We start from the raw sequence: 22,168 nt of genomic DNA, 5'->3' as shown, positions 1-22,168 counted from the left end.
CTATTGTTGCTGGCAGGAGAATGGCTGCTGAGAGGACATCACTATGGGCTGTCCTCTTCCAACATGGTTTCTTTTAAAGTGCCACATAATCCTTGAAGCTTGTACAGTACTTAAAAATCATTGTCACCACCCAACATTTAAGCAAGTTATCTTCTCCGATGCAACAGGAAGAGGAAGAGGAAGAAGAAGAAGGGGAGGAGGAGGAGGAGAAGGAAGGAGGAGGAGGAGGAATGTTTAAGCAAGTTATCTTCTCCGATGCAACAGGAAGAGGAAGAGGAAGAAGAAGGGGAGGAGGAGGAGGAGAAGGAAGGAGGAGGAGGAGGAATGTTTAAGCAAGTTATCTTCTCCGATGCAAGAAGGAGGAGGAAGAGGAAGAAGAAGGGGAGGAGGAGGAGGAGAAGGAAGAAGGAGGAGGAGGAACGTTTAAGCAAGATATCTTCTCCGATGCAAGAAGGAGGAGGAGGAGGAGGAGGAGGAGGAGAAGGGGGGGAGGAAGAGGAAGAAGGGGATGGGAGGGGGAAGGAGGAGGAGGAGAAGAAGAAGAGGAAGAGGAAGGAGGGGGAGAAGAAGGGGAGGGGGAGGAAGAGGAAGAAGGGGATGGGAGGGGGGAGGAGGAGGAGAAGAGGAAGAGGAAGAAGAAGGAGAAGAAGGGGAGGGGGAGAAGGAGGAGGAGGAGGAGAAGGAGAAGAAGAAGAAGGGGAGGGGGAGGAAGAGGAAGAAGGGGATGGGAGGGAGGAGGAGGAGGAGGAGGAGAGGAAGAGGAAGAAGAAGAAGAAGGGGAGGGGGAGAAGGAGGAGGAGGAGGAGAAGGAAGGAGGAGGAGAAGGAGAAGAAGAAGAAGGAGAGGGGGAGGAAGAGGAAGGAGAGGGGAGGGGGGAGGAGGAGGAGGAGAGGAAGAGGAAGAAGAAGAAGGGGAGGGGGAGGGGGAGGGAGAGAAGGAGGAAGAGAAGGAGAAGAAGAAGGGGAGGGGGAGGAAGAGGAAGAAGGGGAGAGGAGGGGGGAGGAGGAGAAGAAGAGGAAGAGGAAGGAGGAGAAGGGGAGGGGAAGGGGGAGAAGGAGGAGAAGAAGAAGGAGAAGGAGAAGGAGAAGAAGAAAACTATTTTGTTAAACTGCAGTTTGTGCAGCTCTGATCATTAAGCTGAGATTGGGGGGAAATCGTGTCTCTGCCGCCTTCTGCTCTGAGAAAGAGCCGAGCAGAGAGCCAGGTGGTGTCAGGGGCAAAAGACGGAGGGGGAGACCCCCGACTCTGCCTCTGCCTGCATCAACGGTTCCCCTCAAGACAAGGACCAGTTGCCTGTCCCAATGGGGGAAATCAAAGGAATCGGACATGGGTTCGTGGAATAAACTGGGGGGGGGGAATCACTGGGGTGAGTGGCTGCGTCTGCGTGAACCTGTTGCTGTTTCAAATGAGACCGGGGAAAAGGGGAGAAGATCCCACAGGAAGAGTGGAGGGGATCCAGGAAAGGAAGCCAGGCGCTGCGGACAAGGAGAAAAAAATGAGGGATTGGTCAGGAGAGCCAAAAAACGACAGGCGTAGGCAGCAAACACTCCAAGGGTTTGGAAAAAACGGTGCCCATTACCAGCAACCTTGGCCACTTTATAAGCCTGGAGGACTTCAACTCCCAGAATTCCCCAGCCAGCAACCTTGGCCATTTTATAAGCCTGGAGGACTTCAACTCCCAGAATTCCCCAGCCAGCAACCTTGGCCATTTTATAAGCCTGGAGGACTTCAACTCCCAGAATTCCCCAGACAGCAACCTTGGCCATTTTATAAGCCTGGAGGACTTCAACTCCCAGAATTCCCCAGCCAGCAACCTTGGCCATTTTATAAGCCTGGAGGACTTCAACTCCCAGAATTCCCCAGACAGCAACCTTGGCCATTTTATAAGCCTGGAGGACTTCAACTCCCAGAATTCCCCAGACAGCAACCTTGGCCATTTTATAAGCCTGGAGGACTTCAACTCCCAGAATTCCCCAGCCAGCAACCTTGGCCATTTTATAAGCCTGGAGGACTTCAACTCCCAGAATTCCCCAGACAGCAACCTTGGCCATTTTATAAGCCTGGAGGACTTCAACTCCCAGAATTCCCCAGACAGCAACCTTGGCCACTTTATAAGCCTGGAGGACTTCAACTCCCAGAATTCCCCAGCCAGCAACCTTGGCCATTTTATAAGCCTGGAGGACTTCAACTCCCAGAATTCCCCAGCCAGCAACCTTGGTCACTTTATAAGCATGGAGGACTTCAACTCCCAGAATTCCCCAGCCAGCAACCTTGGCCATTTTATAAGCCTGGAGGACTTCAACTCCCAGAATTCCCCAGACAGCAACCTTGGTCACTTTATAAGCATGGAGGACTTCAACTCCCAGAATTCCCCAGCCAGCAACCTTGGTCACTTTATAAGCATGGAGGACTTCAACTCCCAGAATTCCCCAGACAGCAACCTTGGTCACTTTATAAGCCTGGAGGACTTCAACTCCCAGAATTCCCCAGACAGCAACCTTGGTCACTTTATAAGCATGGAGGACTTCAACTCCCAGAATTCCCCAGCCAGCAACCTTGGTCACTTTATAAGCATGGAGGACTTCAACTCCCAGAATTCCCCAGCCAGCAACCTTGGCCATTTTATAAGCCTGGAGGACTTCAACTCCCAGAATTCCCCAGACAGCAACCTTGGTCACTTTATAAGCATGGAGGACTTCAACTCCCAGAATTCCCCAGACAGCAACCTTGGTCACTTTATAAGCCTGGAGGACTTCAACTCCCAGAATTCCCCAGACAGCAACCTTGGCCATTTTATAAGCCTGGAGGACTTCAACTCCCAGAATTCCCCAGACAGCAACCTTGGTCACTTTATAAGCCTGGAGGACTTCAACTCCCAGAATTCCCCAGACAGCAACCTTGGTCACTTTATAAGCATGGAGGACTTCAACTCCCAGAATTCCCCAGACAGCAACCTTGGTCACTTTATAAGCCTGGAGGACTTCAACTCCCAGAATTCCCCAGACAGCAACCTTGGTCACTTTATAAGCATGGAGGACTTCAACTCCCAGAATTCCCCAGCCAGCAACCTTGGTCACTTTATAAGCCTGGAGGACTTCAACTCCCAGAATTCCCCAGACAGCAACCTTGGCCATTTTATAAGCCTGGAGGACTTCAACTCCCAGAATTCCCCAGACAGCAACCTTGGTCACTTTATAAGCATGGAGGACTTCAACTCCCAGAATTCCCCAGACAGCAACCTTGGTCACTTTATAAGCCTGGAGGACTTCAACTCCCAGAATTCCCCAGACAGCAACCTTGGTCACTTTATAAGCATGGAGGACTTCAACTCCCAGAATTCCCCAGCCAGCAACCTTGGTCACTTTATAAGCATGGAGGACTTCAACTCCCAGAATTCCCCAGCCAGCAACCTTGGCCATTTTATAAGCCTGGAGGACTTCAACTCCCAGAATTCCCCAGACAGCAACCTTGGTCACTTTATAAGCATGGAGGACTTCAACTCCCAGAATTCCCCAGACAGCAACCTTGGTCACTTTATAAGCCTGGAGGACTTCAACTCCCAGAATTCCCCAGACAGCAACCTTGGTCACTTTATAAGCATGGAGGACTTCAACTCCCAGAATTCCCCAGACAGCAACCTTGGCCATTTTATAAGCCTGGAGGACTTCAACTCCCAGAATTCCCCAGACAGCAACCTTGGTCACTTTATAAGCATGGAGGACTTCAACTCCCAGAATTCCCCAGACAGCAACCTTGGTCACTTTATAAGCCTGGAGGACTTCAACTCCCAGAATTCCCCAGACAGCAACCTTGGTCACTTTATAAGCCTGGAGGACTTCAACTCCCAGAATTCCCCAGACAGCAACCTTGGTTGGAGCCCCCTGTTCAGAAGGAACCGGTAGCGACGGGGCGGTGGGGGTGGGTGGGAAAAGGAAGAGCGATTTCAGGTTGCGCTGGGAGGACCTCAGGATCGGGCGGGGCAGCGGGAGGGCGAAGGTGCCTGGTTGAGGAGGGGGGGGGGAAGGAAGGACTGCCCGGGTGGTGCCCATCGGTGGCGAGACTGCGGGACGGGCGTGTGGTGGTGTGTGTGTGTGGGGGGGCGGGGGCGCCGCTCCTGTGGGAAGGGAGGAGAGGCGGGCGCGGGGCGTGAGGGGAGGCGGGCCGGAGCCTCTTTTCGGAGCCCCCGGGATCGCCACGCCTGCCTGCCTGCCTGCGATGCAAGCCACAACTCCGCGCGCTCCGTCGCGGCTGCAGCAGCGGCTAAAACTTCAGCGGCCCGTCTGAGCTGCGTGCCGGGGGTCGAGCGGGAATCCCTCACGGGCAGAAGCCAATCGGGGGCCCAAAGCGAGGCGATCGGGGCAGAGAAGAGCTCAGCCAGAGGCGGCCCAATCCGCCGGCTCCGCGGCCTCCCGCCTTGACCTTGCCTCGTCTGGCCGGGCGCCCTCCTCCTCCTCGTCCGCCCGCCCAGCCAACGACTCACCTGCCGCGCCGCACCGCCGGGACTAATTCGAGAGTGGCGGCCGAAGCAGCAGCATCGCCGGCTGGGCGTCGCCAGATGCAGGTAGGGCGAGCAAGGCAGCTCCAAGCGGGGATCTGGCTGGTTCCCATAGCCGGGGTCCTCGAGGGGCGGCGGCGGCGGCGGCTGGGGGTTGTTGCGCCGCGGTTTCTGGAACCGAACGTAGCCGAGATGAAGCTCTGCCCGCGTTCACACGTTGCGCTCTCTTCCCGGGAACGCAACACGTGTAGGCGTCCTCTCGGGCGCTGCGCAGGAGGCAGGGCAGGCGTGGGGGGAAGGGGCTTGCTCTGGCCGCGGGCTTTATTCAGGATCTGGCTTTGGATCTGCTTTTCTTCGGCGCGCATCTTTGTAGGAACGTGCGAGTTGGCACCCTGGAAGATGCGCGGAGTTGGGAGCAGCGTCTTCCCGTTACTGGGCGGGGTGGGGGTGGGTGGAAGGAGTTGTTGTTCCCGTAAGGAAGGTCTCTAGATATTCTCTGTCATCCAGCTTTTGTCCCCAAAGGTGCTTTTTATTCCCCAAGAGGCAGCTGGACTTTCTTCGGAAGCTGAAGAAGCTTCTTGGAGGAGAAGCGAAACGTCTTCAAAGAAAAAAAAAACAGAAAGTCCAGTTGCCTCTTGTAGAAAAAAGCGCCTTTGGGTTCCCGCAAGGAACTGTTGCGTGGGGTCGGGTGGGCGGGAAACGACTCGTTCCCGAAGCGGAAAACTTCGGTGTGTTTGCAAAAAAAAAAAAAATCCCGCAGCTGTTCTCACTTTCGCGGGCGAGGCGAAATCTCTGCACCTTTGTTTGAGCGCAGTAAAGCTCCGCGGGAGTCCCTGGGAGGGGGCTGGGCTGAACCGGTGAGTCCGGCGCAGGGAAAGGGGCAAGTAGGGCTTTTCGGGATGCGGGGGGGACGAATGGAGTTCCCGGGATCCGGGAACTGAAGTTCCCCTTTAAAATCTTACCACAAGAGGACCTTGGAAAAACAGCCCACCTGAAGCCATTTGAATAGATCAGCCTTGAGTTCTTTCCCTTGTGTGTTTGAAAGGGATCCTGACAGGGATCCAGTGGAGAGCAGGTGCAGGATTTGTCCCAAACAGAAGCAGACTAGCAAATATCATTTGCTGTCATTTACCCCCATCCCATGAAACTCAAATACTTTGGCCACTTAATGAGAAGGAAGAAGAACCTCACTGGAGAAGAGCCTAATGCTGGGAACGATGGAGGGCAAAAGAAGAAGGGGACGACAGAGAACGAGGTGGCTGGATGGAGTCACTGAAGCCGTAGGTGTGAACCTAAATGGACTCCGGGGGATGGTAGAGGACAGGAAGGTCTGGAGGAATGTTGTCCATGGGATCGCGATGGGTCGGACACGACTTCGCAACTAACAACAACCCCATTCCCAAAGTACCCAGAATCTGTAGCCAAGCCTTTTTTTTTTAGAATTAAAGTAATTATAATTAGTTCACCCAACATATAGAAATAGGACAATATTTTGAGTATAGAGGAGTGACTGTTGGAGGGTCCTGTCCTTAGGTGCAGGATTATAATAAACTTCAGGTCCTTGTTTGGGTTTCCTGATTGAAACCCGATTCCTCTGTTTCAAATTTCGATGCATGTTAGAGGACTGACAATCCGTAAACTCTTGCGTCCTAATGTTAAAATGAGGAGCATTGAGACAGCTGGCAAGGCTGGGTTGAGCTCCTGTCTGCTGCTTAGGGCTTCCCTTCTGTCTGGGGGTGATGGAAGTGGTCTCCAGCGTTGAGACTCCTGAAGGACAGTTTGCTCTGCTTGGCCTCTTTTCATTTTGGGTGGTCCTTCTTATCCCATTTTGGGTGACGTCCAGAATTTCCAACAGGATGATGGCTTGACTTGACAGATGAATAAAAGCAGTGCCGCAACCTTTGATACAGTGCAGCTGTTTTTGAACGACGCTGTAAAGATGCTTCTGGATCAGATCACGAGATCAAGGTAGAGCAGGCGAGATTGCTAGAGATTCAGCCTCTAGAGCTATTTCTCCAATTTTCAGGCTTCCAGTAGAATCACAGAGGTCTGTGCAACCAGTTTGTGGGCTTCTAGACATCCCATCTGGCCTTTGGCAATGGAAGGATGCTAGCCTAGAACGAGCCATTGCCTAGATTGAGCAAAGCAATTTATTAGGCCCTGGGGAACTAGTCCTTTTTTGCTTTTACAGTGAGAACAAGGTTAGCAGGGTAGAGACCTCAGGTTAATTTAATTATTGAAAGAGCCCTGTGGAAAAACAATGGAAGGGAGGAACCTCATCTGTTATACAAATAAGATCTCAGTTCAGGAATAGGTAATACCCAGCCTATAAGCATGGGGAGATGTCTAAATACTATTCAGATAGCATAAATCAAGCCAGATCTGGTGCTTTTTGGACCTCAGTCATCTAATTCCCTAACCAGCAAGACAAAAATATGGAATCATGTGACCTGATTTTGGGACCACTTAGGTTCTAAATTTTTGTAATTGCAAATAGTTGACTGCTTTCCTTTCTATTTTCTTAATAAGTGTCCATTCCGGAGGTCAATAACCTTTATTTATATGCTAGTATCAGTGTGTGTGTGTGTAAGCACTGAAATGGTATTTGGGGAACAGAATTAAGTGCCCTTAAACTTGGGAATTATTCCCAGAACCTAAAGTATGGTGGCATATGACAACTCAGATCTGATTGTCTTTCATAAGGGGTTGAGTTGAAGAAAGTCAAGAGGCCAATTGCCCAAAGCTACTGTCCTAACTTACCTCTTGTGGCTGCTTTAAAAATGTCTGATTAGAAATCCAGCTATGATTCTTGTATGTACATAGGCATATATTTCTATATTTTGTCAACTTTATATCCCACTTTTCTGAAACCATCTACAGCAGAGACTGCCGATCTCAAGCTTTCCAAAGGATGGTCTTTCCATTTCTATAATTTCCACACAACACAGACAGCAATTACGTGAGCTGTACTTCTGGAGGGTATCCATTGCTGATGGATATTGTGCTGAGAAAGTCAAAATTATCTCTTGTGTTGTAGCAGTGCTGGTCAAAGATAAAATAGGCCCCATTCAACCCAACCATATTTGGTTAAATGAATTGGGGTGGGTTTTAAATATACAGCAGAGCTGGGCTTGATATATGCCATATTATTGCCCTGTTTGTACAGCAGTGTGTATACACATTATGACAGGCTTTTGGCTACTAGACTTAAGTACAACTTCTGCTCTTCCCCCTTATCTGTACTTATATAGATAGTACTTCTTCTCATATATATGCAACAAGCAGCTGTATTTGCCTTCTCAGCTTTGTTGACCCAGTTGTAAACAGTATGATTGATGCTGCTTGTGATAGTGTCTCAACAGATGGCACTTGTGGTGTGTGTTGCAGGCACAACCAGCTTCCCCTTTGCATTGAAGTGGAATATACTTCCCATTTCAGATTAAGTTATTGAATTAGGGTAGTTTAGATTGCCGTGGTCTTTGAAGCTGCATATGGCCTCTTACTGGTATCGTAATGACTTAGACATACTTTTTCAGGGCAGTAAAACTGTCTTTGGGCTATAATATGTCAGTCTGGGAATCTTCTCTACAGTATACAAAAAACACTGCCTGCACAGGGAAATCCAGAATGGAAAACGAAGGTTTACGGTTGTCTTGATCTCTTGTTTTCTTTAGGAAGGGATGTTTTATATGAAGGGGCATTTTGCTATATCAGCCGAGACCCTGCAATTTGAAGTGGAACCGCTCAAGTCTTTGGAGAGAACCAAATCTTTTTTACAGAGCTGCAGGATTATTTGGTCTGATTTATAGAAGCCTTTTGTTTCCATTCCGTGTTGCGTCTTCAACGCTGTTCGCCTGCAGCTTTTAAAACCGCCACTCTATAGCTCATTTGAGCGCCCGGCTATGAGAGAAGGTTCAATGGCTCTTGAGTTAAATAGGGCTAGTAGATGTTTAGAAGGTTCGAAAGAGGAGTTGGGTTGGAAAGCAAAACGTAGCGAGCAATAGATTCAAACCCAGAAAATGACTTCTGGGGTGAAAAAGAGCCTTGGTAGTACAGGGGTTTAAGGCACCCTGTTATTAAGCTGGTTATTAAGACCAGCTGCCTGCAATTACTGCAGGGTTCGAATCTCGCCAAAGCTCAAGGTTGACTCACCCTTCCATCCTTTCTAAGGTAGGTAAATTGAGGACCCAGTTTGTGGGGGCAATAAGCTGACTTTGTATAAATATACAAAAGGATGAAGGCTATTGCTGAGCACATTGTAAGCCGCCCTGAGTCTTCGGAGAAGGGCGGCATATAAATCAAATTAAAAAAAAAAAAAACTTGGATCAAGAGAAAAGGGAGATTGAGGGAAACTTCATTTAGTGATACTGTATTTATGACACTCTCCGAGTGATACCCCCCCCAAACTCTGTATATTAGTATATTGGAGAGTCAGTGAAGAACCTGAAACTCCCTTCTCTGTAGGAATATTTTGAGCAAGGTCGCTCTAGGTCAGGGGTCCCCAACCCCTGGTCCATCGACTGGCACCAGGCCGCAGCATGCCAGAAATCAGGCTGTGCAAACAAGCGAAGCTCCATCCATGGGATGCAGGCAGCACACAAAGCCATGCCCCCTCCGGGCCACGGAAAAATATCTCTCCACCACGGAAGCGGTCCCTGGTGCCCAAAAGATTGGGGGCCACTGCTCTAGGTAGTGTATGAAAGCAGCCACTGGAGCAATGCAGCGGTAAAATGATGCACAATAAAAGAATTACTTGTGAAGATGTCTATGGAGATTCTCAGTCATCCAGTCATGCTTGTCCCAAAGGTGCTTTTCAAAAGACAACTGGACTTTCTTGGGTGTTTTTTTTTTCCCTTAAAAGCATTTTGCTTCTCATTCAAGAAGTTGAACTGAAGAAGCTTCTTGGATTAGAAGTGAAATGTTTTCAAGGAAAAAAAAAAACTCCAAGAAAGTCAAGTTGCCTTTTGAAAAGCACCTTTGGATTAGTTGTGAAGGTGGCAGAACCTGCTGAAATGGCTCCATTGATTTGTTCAATTAGAGAAAGGATAATAGCTACGTCGTTTTATCAGTTACTGGAAAACCTTTGTGGACATTTTAAGGCAAAAAGAAAAAAAAATATGAACTCGTGATTTTTGGTTTTGTTGATCAGTTAGGATAGATTATAGAAAAAAGGCTCATGATGAAACTTTAGATAACTGCTGTGGAGAAGTTCAAAAGCCACTTCTTTATATCTTTCTTTACATATTGTTAATTTTTTATATACTTTTTTGCACTTTTTGCTTTTTCATTTCTTCTTCTTTGTTCTATTTTGGTTTCTTTTAGTTTACTTTGTTAAAAGTTTCCATAAAAATCAGGGTGGATTTGATTTAAATTGAGTTAATTTAAATCACAATTTAAATCATGATTTAAATCACTAGTAAAAAGGCTTGATTTAAATCAATTTAAATCATAATTTTTAAAGAGCAACTGTCATCTCTGCTATTCCTTTGACCCACTGTTGACTCACCGATAGTCCCAGTGTTGCAGAATATACAGCCTCATGCTACATAACTAAGCTCCATTTCATGCTGAATAAACTAAATTATTTATGTATCTTAAATAGGAAACTATCTTACAATAGATTTTTATCCCAAAAGTTTTTTATTAAAATAAATTCGATAAAAATCAAAAAAATCCGATTTAAATAAAAAAAATCCGATTTAAATAAAAAAATCTGATTTTTTTGATTTTTTAAAAAAAATCATTGATTTTTATCCACCCTGATAAAAAATACATGAGAGAGAGAGAGAGAGAGAGAGAGAGAGAGAGGGCGGGAGGGAAGGGCAGAGACAGAGAGAGAGACAGAGAGAGAGAGAGAGAGAAGGCAGGAGGGAGGGCCAAAGAGAGAGAGATGATTTACAGTTTAAAAAATCACAGTGAATTAATTTGACTGGCTCAGTCTAAAAGTGATCATATAAAGTATAAAAACAAGCTCACCTTTAGTAACATGGGCATTCTTATCCACACCTTAAGTTTTGAGAAACTAATTATATATTTGCGCAATGATTTTTATCTCTGAGCACTATATACCTAACAGCTATAATTTCTGCTTTGCTGAGGAGGTGTTTGGTGAGGTCATATTGTTTCCTTTTCTATATTGGACAAGCCAAACATTTCAACAGATACATAGGCTGTACACCGATTGTGTAGTCCTGTCCTCTCTCCAGCTAACATTGCCTTGATTTTCTTCCATTAGCTTTAACTTAACGTGCTGTAGAAAAACCTCAACTCTTCTAAATATTTTTTCCACCAATGATAATATATATCTTCACTTGCCAAAACTGACCTAAAATGACTTGACCTTTGTTATGGAATAAAGTGTAAGTTGTTATCCTACCCTTTTTATACATAGATGTTCTATGATACTCCAAAGAACTTTTAAAGTAAAAATATGATAATGTGAATTTCTCCCATTGTCCTGGTTCTGGAGAAATTGAAGAAATTTAGTGTTTCCCAGTTTCCATTGCAAAGATGTAATTGATTAAATACCATACCTGGCTGCATGTCTTGAAAAACCAGGTAGGAAAAAGAAGTTAGATTGCTTCTATTCAAATAATTAAATAAACTAGTATTAGATAGATATTCTGGAGCTACAGTAATACACCAGAGGCACCTAACAATAGGAAATGGCAGTGTGTTAAAATAAAGCAAAATACTCACAAAATATTAAGAACGGAGTAACATACATAAATGGCATCAGTGTATAGTCTGCGAGTAAATATGCTTCACAGTTCTATTCCATGGAATAATCTCGGTTTGGAAGAAGGTTTAGTGCCGTGATGGCGAACTTATGGCACGGGTGCCACAGGTGGCACGCAGAGCCATATCAATGGGCACATGAGCATTGCCCTAGCTCAGCTCTGGCATGCACATTTTCGGGCCTTCCTGGCCCACCAGAAGGCTATTTCCAGCCTCCAGAGAGCCTCAAACGGGGTTGGGAAGGGCGTTTTTGCCCTCCCCAGGCTCGTAGAAAGACTCTGGAGGTTGGGGAGAGCGAAGAATGGGCCTTCCAGTCCCACCAGAAATTGGGAAACGGGCCATTTCTGGCCTCCGGAGGGCCTCCGGGGGGATGGGGAAGGCTGTTTTCATCCTCCCCAGGCTCCAAGTAAGCCTCTGGAGCCTGGGGAAGGCGAAAAACAGGCCTATTGGGCCCACCGTGCCATCATATGCCAAAAGCGGGGGAAGCGCAGGGGTGTCACGCGTGCATGCATGGGGGGAGCGGGGTGCACTGAATTATGGGTGTGGGCACATGTGAGTGCGACCCCCCTGCACTCCCCCCGCTTTGGGCACACAATGGCAAAAAGGTTAGCCATCACTGGTTTAGTGCCATCACTGAGGAAAAATATTTTGATCATATTCAACCAGATAGTTTAAATCGGATTGTTGGAAATAAACTGATGTTCGTTTCCATTTTTGCTTTCTAGCCATTGGTTCTTTGTGGAGTAGCAGAGCTAAAAGGGGAAAAAACCACAGATAATCATAATCAGCCATTATGTGAGCACAGGGGGAACTCAGACTAGTGTCTATTCCAAGCAACTACTTTCCTCAACATCATGGGTAGCAGAAGAGAACAAATGTAGCACCAGATGATCCATGGAAAGGATAGAATCCTTGAGTAACCTAGAACCCTGTTGGTTCAAAATGATGTATTTTGACCCATTTTAGAAATTTACTCCTGTTACCAATTTTCAGAGGGATGCAGATGGAGGGAAGAAAATGTTTTGGATGATTTGGTCTTCCTAATATAGCAATAGCACTTAGATTTATATATCGCTTCATAGTGCTTTACAGCTGTCTCTAAGTGGTTTACAGAGACAGCCTCTTGCCCCCAACAATCTGGGTCCTCATCTTACCAACCTGGGAAGGATGGAAGGCTGAGTCAACCTTGAGCCGGTGAGATTTGAACTACTGGCAGTAGGCAGAATTAGACTGCAATACGGCATTCCAACCACTCTGCCATCACTGATAATGTATCGCGTTCTTCCTGCACTGATAATGAAGGCCCTTGAAGAAGGCTACTCCATTATAATTTTCAGGGACCACCTCAAACTTCAACATGAACCCAATCAAGTTCATGGGGTGTCAGTTGCCATCTCCCTTTTGAATATCATATAAACCATAAATTCTTATCCAGATTTCATAACTACTTTTTGGTGTCTCCATTTTACTCATAGCCTCTATATATGCAATATCTGCTAAATAACTCTAGTACGTGGATACTCTTCTGGTCTGTTAGGTAGAGAATTCTTACCTAATCCAGCCACATGGACGTACCCGGTGGGGAAAACTGATATGTCTATCAGTTGATGTGAGTCACTCAAACTGAGATGTTACAGACGTGCTTATGGAAGTAAAGATGAGAAGCAAAGCTGTGCGTGCAAAACATTAAGCTTTTGGTACCCATAGAATCAATGCAGCCAATCCATATTTCACACATGAAACAACATGGAACAATAAATGTGCCAATTATTAATGAAAGCAGGTTTTCATTACTTCTATAGCAAAAGTGAAAAAAAAAATATCTGAAGAGATCCAAGTGCCAATTCAGAAGAGGAGGCAGAATTGGACAGGCAGACTGGCTTCGTTCCAGACCTAGATTTCCTGCATTTCTAGGCTTCGTATCTCATGTTTCTGTGCCCAAGGGGGCCAAAAAGAGATCCCCCTTCTCTCAGAAAGGGGTACCCTCCAGTTCATCTAGTTCATGTAATACTATATAGCACATTCCTTTGGCTGTTTTATACTTGCTCAATTCATATATTTTATTTTTAGATTAACTCTTAACTGCAGAGTGAGTATACAGTTGTGGAGGTTTTGTGCAAAGCTTCTCGTTCTCATTTTTTATATATATTCTTTGCATATTTTGTCCCTTAAATATGCAGCATAAAAGTACTTCTCACTTCCCATTAGGCCAAATCAAGTCCTTTCCCCATGGACATTTTTCGGTGGCATGCACCTCTCTTTTGCATTTAGCATGTGCCTCGCCAGGATACTATGTTGCAGTGCATTATTTTGATGGAAGAACTATTGCACATTTCCCACAATCATGCCAAAAGATTCTGAGGTCACGTCCTGATTGCGAATGTTCATGGATAGTTCCATCCTGATCTGTCCCCGTCTACACACACACACAAACACAGCCAGCCGAGGGTTAAGAAAGTACTTGGCATGCACACAGGTCGTTATCTCAAACTTGGCAGCAATATAAGCACCGTCTGCCAAGAGCTTTTACTGCAACAGATAACATAAAATTACATACGCATTGCAAATAGTCCAGCAAAACAATATCCCTTTCGGCAGCTTCAGACGTTGTTCAAGTGACTAGCCAAAGTTAGTTTTTGTTCGTCACGGAGTTTTACCAGCCACCACCCTCTCTTATATAGTCTCTGGGGTGTGGTCCAGTGACTCAGTTCTAATCCCTAGCACACCTCCTTAACTGCTGCAACCGTTTATCACGCCTTCGTTGACGTGCATCCAGGAATGACGGCTCTCTTTCTTTGCTCTCATCCGAGACACCTGGCTCCTGGCTAATCTCCTCTCCCTCGGCCGGCACCTGAGACAGTGCCAGAGGGGAGGGGCCTGGAGAGGGAGGCCTGGCTGACTCCACCTCATGTTCGGAGCTTTCTTCGTCCGATGAGATAGGCTCAGAGGGTGGGGCCACAACACATCCTTACATTGAGAATCCCATTGGAAGATTCTCATACTTCACCCCATCCATATTGCAGTTCCAAGGATTTTCTAAGTGGACAATCATGATGGCCATAAGTAAAGATGTGATATTTTGCGTCACCGGGTGGCTATTTATTGGACACAAAATTGCACAAATTCCAGCTGTGTCAATCTCGTTCTCGTATATCTGTTCTGAAGATCTACAATGGTGCTTTGAAACTCATCGAATTTGGTACTCAACACCTTTTGACACTAATTTTTTTTATCCCGGTATTCATTGTTTGTTTGGTACTCAATGCACAAGCTAGAAGTTGTCGGTGTCGGCTGCCTCGTGACTCACTACATTATTCTTTACTGGAAAAAATTGTTTAGTACTCATTATTTTTGGTACTCATCGGGCTTCCCGGAACCAGTTAATGATGAGTATTGAGGTATCTCAATAATTAGGTAACTCAAATACTTTGGCCACCTAATGAGAAGGAAGGACTCACTGGAGAAGAGCCTAATGCTGGGAACAATTGAGGGCAAAAGAAGAAGCGGACGACAGAGAATGAGGTGGCTGGATGGAATCACTGAAACAGTCAGCATTTCATTTTTTTTTTTCATTTTTATTAAATTTGTATACCGCCCTACTCCCGAAGGACTCAGGGCGGTGAACAGCCATGAAATAAAGCATATAGATACAAAATTTAAAATAGAGATAAAACTAATTAAATAAATTTGGCTGAACCATTTTAAAACCCCAATAAATTAAAACCAAATTTAAAATTCCATTTAAAAAGAGGAAAAGTTTAGGTCAGGCCAGCTTGATGGAATAAGAACGTCTTAAGCACGCGATGGAAGGTACGCAGATCCGGAATCCTCCGTATCTCCGGGGGGAGCTCGTTCCAGATCGTAGGTGCCCCCACAGAGAAGGCTCTCCCCCTGGGGGCCGCCAGTCGACATTGTTTGGCCGACGGCACCCAGAGGAGCCCCTCTCTATGGGAGCGTACTGGTCGGTGGGAGGCTATTGGTGGCAGCAGGCGGTCCCGTAAATAGCCAGGTCCTAAGCCATGGAGTGCTCTGAAGGTGATAACCAAAACCTTGAAGCGCACTCGGAAGACCACCGGGAGCCAGTGCAGCTCACGCAGGAGAGGCGTTACATGGGAGCGCCACGTTGCTCCCATCACCACCCGCGCGGCCGCACTCTGCGCCAGTTGGAGCCTCCGAGTGCTCCTCAAGGGGAGCCCCATGTAGAGAGCGTTACAATAGTCCAGACTATTGAGATTAAATGGACTCCGGGGGATGGTAGAGGACAGGGAGGCCTGGAGGAACATTGCCCATGGGGTTGCAGTGGGTCAGATACGACTTTGCGACTAACAACCACACCACCGAGGTGTATCTGTAGTTAATGAAATAAATTGGTGGCTTCCAAAGATTGAATCAAATTGGTTGGTTTTAATATCTTCTGTATAATTTTGTATCGTATCTTGCATTGTTGTTAGACTGAATGGCATTTGTAGGTGAAAAGTTGGAATTTAAATAGGAATAATTTTTAATTTTCAAAAAATGGTATGAGTTGACATTAAGATGTCCTGTGTCCAGGTTTTGGATGCTACTTGCTATAGATGGGGAAACATAGACTCAACAGTTGTCGCAATCACATTTGTGTGGGTCTGCACTTTTTCTGAAAGTTAGATCCTTGATCTTAATGTTTTTTCCCTTTGAACCCTGGGGTGGGAGGCTGGATGTGTTTTTCCTGTAAATAGCCTAATTGTTTCTGCTTAACAGCTTACCTGAGTAAACTTGAATAAGTGCCAATTCTTCCAACTTGCATGTTTACCTATCTAAATTTAAACTATCCAGGCAGTTTTATGCATCCCTGGTTGACATATTGTGAGGTTTGAGTTGTGGTTCTGGCTGCTGTTGCAGCGTTTTCTGGTCTGTTTTAGGTTGACCGTGTTTGGCTGTTGCTACAAACTTTTTCTCTAGGAGATCTTAGGTTTTGGTTCCGTTGTGGGCTTTGAGATGCCAGTTCTCCCACTGTTTGTTGAGTTTGATTTTCCTTTAAAGAAAAACTGGACTGTTTTCTGCCTTCAATTTGCTACCTCCTGCTGAATAAATTTATCACAGTGGGAACTGGAATCCTCCCACATACCATATGAAGTCTACAGCAACTTGCAATCCAAGGCTAATGATTCCACAATGGGAATAATATCTTTTTCTCGTGATGTACAGCCTGGACTGAAGTGATTAGATTTGCAACTGCTAAATTTTATGCCTATTAGTTTATAACTTCGTATTCTCTTTCTGTTTGGCAATGGTAGCTTTGGAGTTTCATGGAGAAACATTTACAGTGCCATCTAGGAGAATGTCTGTGTTTAGATCTGCTGCTCCCTAAAAATCCATCAGCTGCATGTCTATGGAGATTCTCAGTCTGTCTGCAAGGAGTATAAATCCTTCCATTCCCCACCATCCAGTCAGAGCTGAAGAAGCTTCTTGGATGAAAAGCAAAACGTCTTCAAAGAAAAACCAGAAAGTCCAGTTTCCCCTTGAAAAAAAGCACTTTTGGGACATCAACTGCATGGTTAATAGCAATAGCACTTAGACTTATATACCACTTCATAGTGCTTTACAGCCCTCTCTAAGCAATTTACAGAGTCAGCATATTGCCCCCAACAATCTGGTTCCTCATTTTACCCACCTCAGAAGGATGGAAGGCTGAGTCAATCTTGAGCCCGGTGAGATTTGAATTGCCAAATTGCAGGCAGCCAGCAGGCAGCAGAAATAGCCTGCAGTACTGCACTGTAACCACGCTGCACCACCGTGGCTCATTAATGCTGTGATTTGCCATATGGGCTAATTTGTTTGGTAACTGTCCTGTTCCACAATTCTGTTTTGACATTGTGATGAAGGCTGTCAATTCAGTGCAATCAAACCAATGTTTGATTCTGAAAAGTACTTCTATGTATGCTACATAGTCCGAAGGTGGATATTTCTGAAGGTGGATATTTGTAATTTTAACAAGAAAATCAAATTAAAAAGAAATCCTTTTGAGGATATTCTGGCCATACCCAGTGAAGAACAGGATAAATCTTTCTGGATCAAACCAAAAACTTTTTGTAGCTTTTATTTATTTATTTATTAGTTCAATTTATATGCCGCCCTTTTCCGGAGACTCAGGGCGGCTTACAATGCATTAAGCAATAGCCTTCATACTTTTCTATATACCTGCTTAGTAGGGCTTTCAGCCCCCCCAAATGGTGTTCTTTTTTATACAAAGTCAGTTTATTGCCCCCACAATCCGGGTCCTCATTTTACCTACCTCAAAAGGATGGAAGGCTGAGTCAACCTTGAGCCTGGTGAGATTTGAACTTGCAGTAATTGCAGGCAGCTGGCAGCTAAGTACTACTTTAACAGCACTTAATCTACTGCGCCACCAACGCTTCCATACAGATGGTTCTCCACTTACAGCTGTTCAGTGGTGGGATGCTGCCGGTTTAACAACCAGTTCGGTGAGCACGTACATGCGCCTAAGGCGTTTGCGCCTGCACTGAAAATGGAGCATTTAGAAGCTCAGCTGCTTACCTTCCAAGTCAGCAACAGTAAGTAGAACAGCGAAGGGAGGGAGAATCAGCTGTGCTGCAAGATTGAGATGAGCTACAAAGCAGGAAATAAAGGACAAGATAGAGCGGGGCTAGGTGGGCGGGGCCAACTAATCGTCGGAGCTACCGGTTCGCCCGAATCAATCCGAACCGGCTGAATACCACCTCTGCCGCCTTTCATTTAATGACTTTTGAAGTTACAACAGTGCTGAAAAAAGTGACTTATGACCTGTGCTCACACTTGTGACTGTCATAGGGTACATGCAGTCATGGAATCAAAATGGTTGGTGCTTGACACCTGGTATGTATTTATGATGATTGGAGTGTCCCAGGTTCACGTGATTATCATTTGCAACCTTCTGAGGAGGCTTTTGATAAGCAAAGTCAGAGGGGGAAAGCAGATTGGCAACCGCTATGTGATTTGCTTAATGACTGCAGTGATTTATTTAATGACCTTGGCAAATTAAAAACCTCGTAAAATTGGCATGACTCGCTCAATAACCACATCACTTAGCAACGTGTGTTCTTGTCCAAATTTTGCTGGTATTTCAAAGATTACAGCGTTTGTACCATTATCCTACAAAAGTATTAGATCTCAACTCTTGCTGAGGTCTAGACAACTGGTTTGGGACCTGTATTTTGTGCTTGTGTTAAACTGACAATATCAATAGCCTGGCATTAGGCTGATTTAACTGTTCTTTTGCAGCCAGAACATTGCTTAACATTGCAAACACATTATCTGAAAGTAAGCTCCATGAAAAGAAGAGTGTTTTATGCACAACATTGGAAAGCAGAGCAAATACCTTTGGAAGGAGAAGTAATTAAAAAAATCTTAGATTGTGCAGAAATGAATAGATTGACTTTGATGATTAAAGAAAGAGAAGATTCAGAATACTTTTAAGACATGGAATCAATTCTACTATTGGTTAGAAAAGAGATACAAATAAGTAAATTAATAGTTATGTATAAAAATGCTATAATCAGAATATTTTGTTAGTGATGAATTGTTGTAATTGATTGGATGAGAACGAAGACAGAAGAAATAACAAAAAGGAGAACGATTGGAGACAACACCGAGATGTCACACGGAAGGAATGACTGATGTATTAAATGTTTGTTTAAAAAATAAAAAAAAACTTTTTTTAAAAAAGAAGAGTGTTTTGAATCTGTTTGTAAATGGGACAGCTTTTCCAAAATGTTTGAAGCAAAAAGGCTCTTAAAAGAAGTGCTAAATTAATCTAGACAACCAAGAGGATCAGAGCAATCTCCAAGGAATAGCAGAGCTAATAATTACATTGTTAAAGTAGCCCCTGGATACCTTAATCCGGAATTAAAAATAAAATGGCTAATAATTAGTGTCTTTATTGAAATCCGTAGAATTCTGTAGAGTTTTTTATATGAGATCCACCAGCTTCTTTATTCTTTATTCTTCTTGGAGTGAAGTGCTCAGCATATTAGAAAAGTCCATGAAAAAAAGTTGAAGAATCTTCCTTTACAGCAGGGGTGTCAAACTCGATTTCATTGAGGGCCGCATCAGCGTTATGTTTGACCTCGGGGGAGCTGGGGTGGGTGTGGCCAGGGTAGGCGTAGCCAGCTCAATGTCACTCATGTCAGGGGCGCGTGTGGTGGCTCAAGCACTCTGCCAATAAAAATGGGCTCACAAGCTCCATTTTCAGCTGCGACGAACTCCTGCAACCCTCTGCCAGCGAAAAAGGAGCTTGGGAAGGCCATGGGCCGGTCCTTTGCTGTTTCCAGGGCAGCCCCGTGGGCCAGATCTAAGAACCCTGCAGGCCCAATCCGGCCCGCAGCCCTTGAGTTTGACACCCCTGCTTTACAGCATCACATCTCATCCTTCTAATGGTCCACGTGGTGTTTAGAACAATTTATAGCACATTAGAAACTACAGTGCAAAGTAAAACGATGAATTGACATTTTAAAACACAATCAAAAGGAGAAGGCAGTTAAAAACAATGTTGTAATTCCATCAGCATCTAAAACCAGATGATTAGCCAATTGAATTAGGCTGTCTGCATTGCCATTTGTTGTATTCTGGCAGGGCTACATGCAGAGCTATATATCAGTGATGGCTAACCTTTTTGCCGTTGGGTGCCAAAAGCGGGGTGGAGTGCGGGGGGTTGAGTGTGCGCGTGCCCACACCCATAATTCAATGTGCACCGCCCCTGTGCATGCACGCACGACCCCCCCGCGCTCCCACCACTTTTGGCCCATGATGGCACGGTGAGCCCGGTAGGCCTGTTTTTTGCCCTCCCCAGGCTCCAGAGGCTTTCTAGGAGCCTGAGGAGGGCCAAAACAGCCTTCCCCACCCTCCCTAGAGAAATGGCCCATTTCCCGATTTCCGGTGGGCCCAAAAGGCCCGAAAATCAGCTGACTTGCATACGCATGCACACTGGAGCTAAGCTAGGGCAACACTCGTGTGCCGACAGATATGGCTCTGCGTGCCACCTTGTTTGTTTGTTTGTTTAAATTTTTATACTGCCCTTCTCCCGAAGGACTCAGGGCGATGCACAGCCAAAACTAAAACACATATATACAAAAAATTTAAAAACAATTTAAAAATATATTAAATAATTTGGCCCCAGTCTTATTAAAAACTAAAATAAACATTAAAATTCATGTTTAGGCCAGCCCAGCTTGTTGAAATAATAAGGTCTTGAGGGCACGGCGAAAGGCGCCTAGGTCAGGGATCATCCGTATCTCCGGGGGCAATTCATTCCAGAGGGCAGGTGCCCCTACAGAGAAGGCTCTCCCCCTGGGGGTCGCCAGTCAACATTGTTTGACCATTGTATGTATATTGTCACAGAAATAATAATATTTGTATGTTGCCCAGTGGCTGTCCCAATTAGAAGATGATGATAGGAAAATAATATTTCTTTTGCAGCTGTAAATCATAAAACATTGAACAAAATATGGTATCCCACTAGCAAAGTGAAGAATCCCTAATGTAAAAGAACCAAATCGTTTATTCCAAAGAATATTCAAATATAATTCTGTCATGGTTTCTAAAATGAAAATCAGCTTATAAATAGAAGTAACAGATTTTTCTACTGACTCTTAGATTTTAAGTGAGTGTCACGAACTTACTTTTATGTTATTTAATATTCTTGTATCTAGAATTAACCTAGTGCCATCTTTATATTCTCTAGCAATATACATACCCAATATTTACTGTTTCTGATTTCAAACATAGAAAGTTTGAACTTTTTTTTTCTTTTTATGATTCATATTTGAAAATAAACAATATGCCATGGATAAAAATGGTTGTTGGCTAATTTTGAGTAATTTTGTAAAATGAAGCAAGGTATGATCAGGCTACTATCTGGATGGGAAGTCATCAATAAATCCTGGACTATATGCTAGACTACAAGGTTGACACAGGGCAAACTATTTCAACTTTATCACAAACGAAACATGGATGTGTCCATAGAATTACCAGGAATTTTTATTTTGCTGTTTTATTTTATTTTCTTGTTTTATTTTGCTATTTAAAGAAAAGTGCAGGTAACAAAAATTGGCTTTCCACCTCATTTATTTTTTAAATTGTAATTTATTATTAAATATTGTAAATACAGTAGTAGTAAAAAGAAAGACAAATTAAACTCAGACAAAAAGAAAGAATAGAAAATGCAAAAAAAAAAGAAAGAAAAAAGAAAAGAGATTTCCCTTTTCAAAAAAAAAAACTCACTGTGTTTGTTAAGACCTTTGATGTTTGTGTAAGTCTCTCACTCTGTTGTAACTTCATTGTTGTAAAACAGCTACCTGGGGATCTGTAATTGTGTATCCTGAGAGCTTACTATACTCTGATACTCCACATATTTGATGAAAGAGCTACAATTCATAAAACTCTAATAACATTTGTACGTTTAATAAGATTTGTTTAATAACATTTGTTAGTCTAAAAGAGGTCATTAAAATCCTTCTGGTTTAAGGTTTCTTTGACTTACGACCACAATTAAGCCCAACATTTATACCGCTTTATAATGCCTTGGTAAGGCCATGCTTAGAATACTGCATCCAGTTTTGGTCGCCACGATCTAAACAAGATGTTGAGAAGAGCAACAAAGATGATTAGGGGACTGGAGGCTAAAACATATGAAGAACGGTTGCAGGAATTGGGTATGTCTAGTTTGATGAAGAGAAGGACTAGGGGAGACATGATAGCAGTGTTCCAATATCTCAGGGGCTGCCACAAAGACGAGGGAGTCAAGCTATTCTCCAAAGCACCTGAAGGCAGGATGAGAAGCAAAGGATGGAAACTAATCAAGGAGAGAAGCAATTTAGAACTAAGGAGAAATTTCCTGACAGTCAGAACAATTAATCAGTGGAACAACTTGACTCCAGAAGTTGTGGATGTTTCAACACTGGA

At 44.6% G+C, this 22,168-nt stretch overlaps 1 protein-coding gene across 1 annotated transcript in view; it reads left to right on the top strand.

The window, feature by feature from the left end:
- The first annotated feature begins 4,220 nt into the window (after positions 1 to 4,220).
- The window catches only part of WNT5B (Wnt family member 5B), a 134,660-nt gene continuing 116,712 nt past the window's right edge, over positions 4,221 to 22,168 (top strand). Inside the window, exon 1 of the mRNA XM_034403236.3 lies at positions 4,221 to 4,561. Within this exon, the coding sequence (XP_034259127.1) occupies positions 4,556 to 4,561 (6 nt within the window). The 5' untranslated portion in view covers positions 4,221 to 4,555. The remainder of the gene's footprint in view (positions 4,562 to 22,168) is intronic.

Source organism: Pantherophis guttatus, chromosome 7, assembly GCF_059756535.1.
Source record: "Pantherophis guttatus breed Tessera chromosome 7, ASM5975653v1, whole genome shotgun sequence".
NCBI classification, from domain to species: domain Eukaryota; kingdom Metazoa; phylum Chordata; class Lepidosauria; order Squamata; family Colubridae; genus Pantherophis; species Pantherophis guttatus.
The sequence above is the reverse complement of the archived record's forward strand: the minus strand, read 5'-3'. Positions and strand labels throughout refer to the sequence as shown.